Source organism: Sapajus apella, unplaced genomic scaffold (genome assembly GCF_009761245.1).
Source record: "Sapajus apella isolate SASKATOON/1434 unplaced genomic scaffold, GSC_monkey_1.0 scaffold74, whole genome shotgun sequence".
In the NCBI taxonomy this organism is placed as follows: Eukaryota; Metazoa; Chordata; class Mammalia; order Primates; family Cebidae; genus Sapajus; species Sapajus apella.
In genome coordinates this window covers 8,552,208-8,561,278 of record NW_022437014.1, presented here as the reverse complement: position 1 = coordinate 8,561,278, position 9,071 = coordinate 8,552,208, and the positions used below count along the sequence as shown (strand labels likewise).

General features: G+C 36.4%; 1 protein-coding gene across 3 annotated transcripts in view; it reads right to left on the bottom strand.

The window, feature by feature from the left end:
- Positions 1 to 611: 611 nt before the first annotated feature.
- Positions 612 to 9,071, bottom strand: part of ARID4A (AT-rich interaction domain 4A) — a 70,927-nt gene continuing 62,467 nt past the window's right edge. For all 3 annotated transcript variants that reach the window (XM_032251183.1, XM_032251186.1, XM_032251184.1), the window contains exons 22-24: positions 8,827 to 9,033; positions 8,028 to 8,174; positions 612 to 2,744 (exon numbers count right to left, since the gene is read on the bottom strand). In XM_032251183.1, coding sequence (XP_032107074.1) covers positions 2,641 to 2,744; positions 8,028 to 8,174; positions 8,827 to 9,033 — 458 coding nt within the window. In that variant the 3' untranslated portion in view covers positions 612 to 2,640. The remainder of the gene's footprint in view (positions 2,745 to 8,027; positions 8,175 to 8,826; positions 9,034 to 9,071) is intronic.

Here is a 9,071-nt window from a genome sequence, read left to right as displayed (position 1 = left end):
ATAACTTAATTTTATAGATGGCAACTTCCATTCTACCATTAAAGAGTGTCTTTATAATTTTACTTTCTTTTTTTTTGAGAAAGACTCTCGCTCTGTCACCAAGCTGGAGTGCAGCAGCGCAATCTCGGCTCACTGCAACCTCCGCCTCCCAGTTTCAAGCGATTCTACTGCCTCAGCCTCTCAAGTAGCTAGGAATACAAGTGCGTGCCACCATGCCCAGCTAATTTTTGTATTTTTAGTAGAGACAAGGTTTCACCATGTTGGCCAGGATGGTTTCCATCTCTTGACCTTGTGATCTGCCTGCCTCAGCCTCCCAAAATGCTGGGATTACAGGCATGACCCACCACACCTGGTGTGTATTTTTACTTTCTTAGTCATATATGAAAGGTATCTATTCAAAGTTTAGCTAAACTGAAAATATGCTCAATATTTGAAATATCACACCCAGTCAATATTCACTTAATTTCACAATCCTTTCTAGCCTCCAGACAAAAGGATTTTAACAGTGTTTATCAATTCAATGAATACACAGTTTTGTCCTCTGTAGCAACATCCCAATACTTCATGACCAAATTTGTATCAATTAGAAGGGACAGTATTCAAGCTGATAATTTATTTATCTCACATTTATTGAATTGCTACAGCAGGAAATCATTAAAATATCTAATGTATAAATCTAAAGTTGCCTCTTAGGTCCAACTGGATTTAAATGACACATTTTTTTTTTTCATTTTTATAATTAGTAGAAATATTTTATTGTAAAGGCTGAAAAGTATACTAAAATGCTTGGTTTTGTGAAATCTGATTTTTCAACTCTAAGTTACGAGCACTTAGGAAAAAAGCAATCATTTAAATGAAAACTAAAAATATAAAGCCTATGTTTAAAACATGGCCTTTATTAATACTGCCCGCTGAGCTCCATTTTTATTTTACATTGAAATACTTCTGCTTTGCAAAGAAAAGACAGAAAAGTGCATTTTACAAGAGTACTCTTTTTGTTTTTAATTCTCTGAGAAAATGGAAGGAATCTGAATCACAAGTTCACAATGTGGTAAAATGAAATTAAGAAACAATGATTTCAGTAATGCTATGCCATCACTAGTGTTTAGCTCTGACTTTTTCTTGTAAATCAGGTCCTGATATACAGTCTAGAGCATCTAGGTTATTATTCTACAGCATATTAAACACAGAAAAGGAGGTTTAAAAAAAAAAACCCCTTTCAATGTACAAACATGAATTTAAAAATTGCTTTTAAAAAATCACCTTTTTACATAATGTATATGCAAAACTGCTTTAAATACATGATTTTGGAAGAATTATTTACAAAATGTATCAGTCTGTGGAACAATTCACAGACAAAGCATACATAGTTGCTTTACTTAGTTGTTGCATCTCAACTTTGGGAGATATAAATTCATTCGGCAGTATAGCAAACATAAAGACTGTGACAAAGCATCTTAAGGGCAACCAAAAATTTGATCCTCAAAACAGTTTAAATACTAGGACTGCCAAAGTTTCTAAACAAGGACATACTTTAATGATCCAGATGCCCATTTATAGTTCTATACTGTTTGACAGACTGAGACAGACTCCAACACAGGCAAGGCTGCAGGATGCAACCTCCTGTAAAAAGGACAGCTGAGAGCTATTGTCATCCAAAGAGTGAATTAACCTAGAATTTTCTTTTTTTCAATTTTATTAATATTTTAAAAAATACATAAAAATACAACATCCAATGTCTGAATAAATATATTTAACAAGTTGCAAGATAATACCTTATTTTACACAAAATTTTCAGCTTTAGAAATCTTGTTAAATAACTTCATTGTTGTTATATATTTCATTTTTGTCTTTTTGTAACAAAATAAAAACTCTGAAATTACATAGAAAAAAGACAAAATATTTTTGTCAAGGGATAAGATAGTCCACTGAAAACTTATTCACAATTCCACTGTAAACATTAATAAACATTAAAATATTTGCATAATTGTGTGCTCAAAAATCCTATAAAAAGTGGAAGACTTATTACAACTGTAGTTTTCAGTCAACTACACTTCCTTTCACAATTTATTTTGTCCCATTTACACCTTTAATCTTGGGCACACTGCTGAACATATACTTTGGCAGTTCTAAATAGCAAGTGCTTCCACAACAAAAAAAAAAAAAAAAAAAAAAACAAAAATGGAAAAAAAAAAAACAAAACCCCACAACATAAACCCCCTACTCACCAAGTGTTCAAATACATCTTAGTGAAAGTGCAGCAGTAACTATTCAGCCAGGTCATATTTTGATGTTTATCATGTGCACTTGCTTGTCTATGATTTCTATAACACCTGAAAGCTTTATTATACAAATTCAAATTTGCTAAGTGCCCTTTTTTCTATATCACAACAAGTGAAAAAAAAAAGTAAAGAGGAAAATTATGACAAATATGGCAGGCTGCTTAATCTTCACTTATCAGCTTATTTTTTGCAACAAGAAAAAAGAAGAGAGAGGGGAATAGATACAATCCAGCTTGGAAAAGTATACAGGATATACTTAGCAATGTCAAACCAGTTGAGTGCTTTCTGTGGTTGTAATTCAGGTTTGGGGATTTATGTCCATGGCAGCAAACTGCTGGGAAGACAGAGAAAACGTTTATCACCTGCATTCTACAGCAAGTACATTTTGTGGGGGAGATGATGACGAAGGACTCATTCCAGTGTCTGATGAAGCAGATGACATCGAGGCTCCTGCATGAGACACTGTGGAAACAAAACAGCTATGTTAGACCCAAAAACTATTATACAAAGATACCCAGCTAACAGCAAATTAGAAATAAAATTCTTAACATTATTCACCTTAATCACAGGCCTCTTATATGTTACAGGAAGGAGTAACAAATTGTCAGCAAAAATTTTGTTTGGCTCAATTAAGTGGAGTTAGTCTTTGTTCAGTTAAGTAACTCAACAATTAAAAAGATGTCACAAAATGTAAAGATTAAAGAGACAAAAACTCTTAAACCTCTAGTTGAGAGATCCCAAGAAGGAACTTTCCTTGCCCTAAATCACAAACAAGGTTAACCTAAGATAAATACAGAACCATATGGAATTTCTGCTTTATCTCTGGGTCATAGGAGCATAAGATATTTCACTTAACTCAAAGAATTATCTCTGACAGGTATCACAATCATGGAGATCAGGATGGAAGTAATGATGTGTGATAAGCAAAAAGTCCTCAAATGGTTTTAACATAATTTTCTCCAGGAGGACATAACACAGATTAGGGATCAGTACTCTTAGCATTAAATGTTTTGCCACCTTTTAAGTTCTTTGTTTTTTCTTCTCTTTCCTTGCAAAACTCTTGTCCTCTTTGCCTTCTTGTCTTCTTTGACTGTTCCTATTTTATTTAAAGTTTTAATTTTTGTTTATTCAAGTATCATTACAACCTCTACGTCTCAAGCAACCCTCCCACCTCAGCCTTCCAAGTAGCTGAGACTACAGATGCATGCCACCGCACCGAACTAATTTTTTTATTTTTTATAGAGATGGGATTTCGCTATGTTGCCCAGGCTGGTCTCAAACTCCTGGGCTCAAGTGATCCTCCCACCATGCTGGAATTATAAGCATGAGCCACAGTGCCCAGCCAACAAATCACTAAAATCTAAATTTAATAACTCATTATAAAAACTTCAGCAAATAAACATGCTGGGCACGGTGGCTCATGCCTGTAATCCCAGCACTTTGGGAGGCCAAGGCAGGTGGATTACAAGGTCAGAAGCTCAAGACCAGCCTGGCCAAGACAGTGAAAGCCCATGTCTACTACAAGTATAAAAAAATTAGCCAGGCATGGTGGCAGGTGCCTGTAATCCCAGCTACTCAGGAGGCTGAGGCAGAGAACTGCTTGAATCTGGAGGCAGAGGTCACAGTGAGCCAAGATCACGCCACTGCATTCCAGCCTGGGTGACAGCGCAAGACTTATCTCAAAAAAAAAAAAAAAAGTAAGCAAATAAAAATGGGGAAAAGACTATAATAGGCTGGGCATGGTGGCTCATGCCTACAATCTCAGCACTTTGGGAGGCAAAACCAAGAGGATCATTTCAGACCAGGGGTTTGAGACCAGCCTGAGCCGTATGGCAAGAATGTGTCTCTACAAAAAAACTAAAAAATTAGCTGGTTCTGGTGGCAGGCACATGTGGTCAAAGCTACTCGGGAGGCTGAAGTGGGATGGCTGCTTGAGCCCAGGAGTCTAAGGCTGCAGTAAGCCGTGATCATGCCATTGCACTCCCGTCTGGGTGACAGAGCCTGTTTCAAAAAAGAAAGACAGTAATTTAAAAAAGTCTTTTTGTCTGGGCATAGTGGCTCACGCCTGTAATCCCAACACTTTGGGAGACTGAGCTGGGTGGATTACTTGAGGTCAGGAGTTGGAGACCAGCCTAGTCAACATGGTGAAACCCCATCTCTACTAAAAATACAAAAATTAGCTGGGCGTGGTGCCAAGTGCCTGTAATCCCAGCTACATGGGAGGCTGAGGCAGTAGAATCACTTGAACCTAGGAGGCAGAGGTTGCAGTGAGCCCAGACCACGCCATTGCACTCCAGCCTGGACAACAAGAATGAAACTCCTTCTCAAAAAAAAAAATTGTCTGAAATATATGTCACCTTTAGGAAACTGACCCCAGAGCAGTGGTGGGTTCTCTGAAGAAATTTTAATTTGTTTATTTGTTCTTTTCTTTTTATATTCAAAAGTTCTATAAAGACTTCTTGCTATTTACAGGTTGTAAAAGACATGAGAAGTTTGATCTCTTTCCATTTGTTCCACCCTGTTCCTATTTTTAGAAATTAAAAGCTGCTGGAGGACAATGGTCAAGACCACACGACAGGTCACTCTACCAGAAAGTCATCCTCTAAATTTCTACTAGAGGCAAAAAACTTCTCTCAACATAATCAACCCTATCAGGTAATTTACCTTTTATTTGTTGTTAAGGCACATCCCTTCTGGAGCTCTCCCCTCCTGTTCTATCCTATTCCTGGAATAGTTGCTTTCTAGGCCTGCTATATAGTGGTCATCTTACAGCTTCCATTTGCCATCACCTTGAGATATTCCTTCACTATTTTCCTGTGTAGGATTCCTGTTTGCTGGACCCCATGTCTTCTTAGCTTGCCTTCTAGTTTCTAGCACTACCACTGAGAAATCTGATGTAAGACACCCGATGCTGTTCTGAGATACGTTTCTTTTTATATATGTTTCTTTATATGGTAAATTTTTAGAAACTACTTTTTTTTGAGAGAGAGAGAGCATTTCACTATGTCACCCAGGCTGGAGTGAACTAGTGCGATCTCAGCTCACAGCAGCTTCTGCTTCTGGGTTCAAGCGATTCGCAAGCCTCAGCCTTCTGAGTAGCTGGGATTACAGGCATGTGCCACAACGCCCAGCTGATTTTTCTATGTTCAGTAAAGATGGGGTTTTGTCATGTTGGCCAGGCTGGTCTCAAACTCCTGGCCTCAGGTGATCTGCCTGCCTCCGCCTCCCAAAATGCTGGGATTACAGGTATGAGCTCCTGTGCTTCCTGGCCTAGAATCCACTCTTTATCCATAGGATTCTAAAATTTCATATGCTTTGGTGATTTTCACCCCCATTATTTATAGAGGGCATAGTGAGTCCTTTCAATCTTCTAACTCATATCCTTCAGTTCTAGAATTTTAAAAATATTTCTTTGATGACAACTTCCTCTTATGTTTATTCAACTCTCCTAGAAATCCTATGATTCAGAAGTTGGATTTCCTCACCACATCTCTTATTTCTCTCATTTCTTCTCTCCTATTGTCTTTTTGACCCTCTAGTGGGATTTCTTCAGCTTCACTATCACTTCCATTAATTTTTTTAAATTCCTGCTATCATATTTTAAAGATATCCTTTTTGTTCTCTCAATTTTTAAAATAGTTATACTTTTGTTTCAAGGTGGCAATATCTTTTCCTTTATCTCTGGATACAAACTGAACAACCCTAATACAAAACTCCAAAATCTGAAACTTCTGAGCACCAACAGGATGCCAAAAGTGGAAAATTCCACACGTAAGCGCTTACCACAAACTTCGTTTCATGTAAAAAATTATTTAAAATATTATAGAAAATTACCTTCAGGCTATGTCTATAAAGTATCTATGAAACACAAATGAGTTTTGTGTTTAGACTTGGGTACTATCACCAAGCTATTTCATTATGTACAAATATTCCAAAATCTGAAAAAAACAAAAAATCCAAACACTTCTAGACCCAAGCATTTCAAATAAAGGATACTCAACTTGCATTAACTATTAAGCACAGTTTTGTGCTATTAAAAAAAAAATATATATATATATGGTGTATTATCTGTTTTTGCCAGTTCCTTTTTAGTCTCTTTTTTCCACTTTGGCTTCTGCCTTTATGTAGAGGCTTTCCTCAAATGTCTGGTTATGTGGCTTCCATATTTAACATTAAAAGCTGACTGGAAACTATGTATGAGCATCGGGGCTTTTCTTCTTCTATTTTTTTTTTTTTTTTTTCATAGACAGGGTTTCACCATGTTGGTCAGGCTGGTCTTGAACTCCTAACCTCAGGTGATCCGCCCGCCTTGGCCTCCAAAGTGCTTGGATTACAGGCATGAGCCACCACGCCCAGCCAGGGCTTTTCAATATGGACAATGCACGTGTAGTGATTGGCAAGGATCTTGATTTTTGTTTCAGGAACATCCAAATAGTAAGTCATTTTTCTTCAGCTGGTCATTTGCATTAGAAGAATATTCTAATCTCCTCCCAGGAGTAAGCATAACCTTGGCTGCCAGCTTTCAGAGAGCCAAGAGGATAGACCTTGGGTTAGGAGAGGGACAGCAGTCTAACTACTCAGTATGCAAACTTTTACTCCATCCATTATTTTGGCCTAGCACTTAATCGTTACCCTCAGCTATGGCTGGTGCCTCCAAGTCTGCAAGCCTACTATCTCCTCACCCTCTGTTAAGTTAATCTATTTTCTGCTCAAGTTGGGTTGAGGCAGACTTGCTTCACTGATGGGAAGAGGAGATCCAATATCTCCTTCCATTTTCAACCAATCCCATTTTTCAGCATCATCCCATATCCCTTCTGAGAACTTTTCTGGGGTTACATGGTATGAATTGGCTTGCTTCTTGTTGTTTTGTACCACTACAAGGGCAAGAAAGCTTAGTTTTAGCATTATCTCATCTGCTTTGACAGTTAAAGTAGTCCATCTGTTAAGCAGCTTCCAAAAGATACACTGTTGACATTTTTTGTCTGCTGTGGTCATTCTCTTGTCCTTTTGAGTTTAGGGCTTTTAATTTCCTTTACTATTATTTTAGCAAGGCTTGCGGATAGATTGTATATGGACACGTCCATGTTTAACTAGAAGTGATCCTACAACCACCAAAGGGCTAGCTCAGACACTACTCCCTCTCTGTGATTACTCCAAACCTCTCCTTCCACTAACTCCTATACTTGTTAATATCATTCTTAGGGTACACACTGTTCAACTAGATGTTAAGAACTTTGAGATGAAAGTCTGTATCTAATACATTTCTGTACTTCTACCACCTGGCAAAGTGCCTGGCACATGGCACATACTCATTAAAATTGCTGAGCTACATTATCTTATAGTTTAGTTGCTTAGGAAATGATTTATAATCCCAAAAAGATAATCTCCTTGAGGATAAGCCTTATGTCTAATTCATTTTGGTTAACCCCATAACAAATATAGTACCTGTTAACAGGTGCCAATAAATGTATGTTGAGCAAAGAGTGAATTTCAGAAGTAAGCTCTACTTGAGAATCTCCCACATTTAGTACAATCACACATTTTGAAAAACAGTTCGTACTCCCTTTCAAGGATGTCATTCTGATTAACTCAGTTGCTGACCTACTCAACAAGAGAAAACACTAGGAATTTAAAAACAGCAATTAATGAATGCGGACTATATTCAAAGAGTATCAAATTTACATCTTCTAAAATGATAAGATATAGTTTTGAAATATATGTGGAGAAAAATTATAATAAAATTACCTTCCCTGTCTTTCTTTTTTAACCTTTTTCTCCTCCTGTCTATGGTTGCAACTTCAGACTTCAAAGACATATAATATTTTCGGATTTCTTGTAGTTTTTCTTGGAGAAATGAGATTCTCTCTGTACTGTTCATATTATCTAATTCATCTAAAAGGGGGGAAAAAGTTAATTTGGATTTTAATATAATTCTGTGAGAAAAAAGATGGCAGTGCTAACAAAGTTCTAACTCATAAATTAACAAAATCTTTAGTTTATTAAAATCTACAAAAGTAAGCTAAGTAAGACTATAAACAGGGAAGATATGAATTAAATTCATGATTAAGAATTATTTTTAGATCCCAAATTTTCTATACTAAATATTTATAATTTAAACGATCAGAAAAACATAAAAAAACATCAGCACCAAGCAACCCTGACCTATCTATAATTAGTTATCAGAATAGTTTCCCTGTATTGACATTTTCTTTACTGCTACTAGTTATCACAGTAGAAATAACCACTGGTTATTTCTAATTGTTAGTGCTACAAAGGGCACTTCAGTTTCACTGATTTATATAAATCATACATGTCTTACTTAATGTAGACCTTCCTGTAAATCATTATTTATCAAATTAGTTTTAAGAAAAGACACAGATTTGAACTTAAGATAACACATAGTGATTACTGCTAAGGCAGTATTTGGAATACCTAAATAAATTAATCATTATTCCTTATTTTATTAATATGAATCCAAGTTGGCATTTTAAGATATATTCCACTTTAGGGCATATATCTATCAAGTTTTCTATAAGCTTCTTACTGAGTTGAAAGCTCCACTTATACGTCCTAGGGGATGAATTCGGATGTTTTTCTCTGTGTTTATCTTTCTCTCCATCTTTGATGTGCGGGGATATTCTTGCAGGAGATCGTGCAAGTTTCTGTGGCTTAGATACATTAAGATGCTTTACTGGGGTACATTTACTTGAATTGTCTAGGACAGGAAGATCTTCACTATCACTGCTTTGTCCTATAATAATAAAAAATATTGACTCAGATTATAAATGA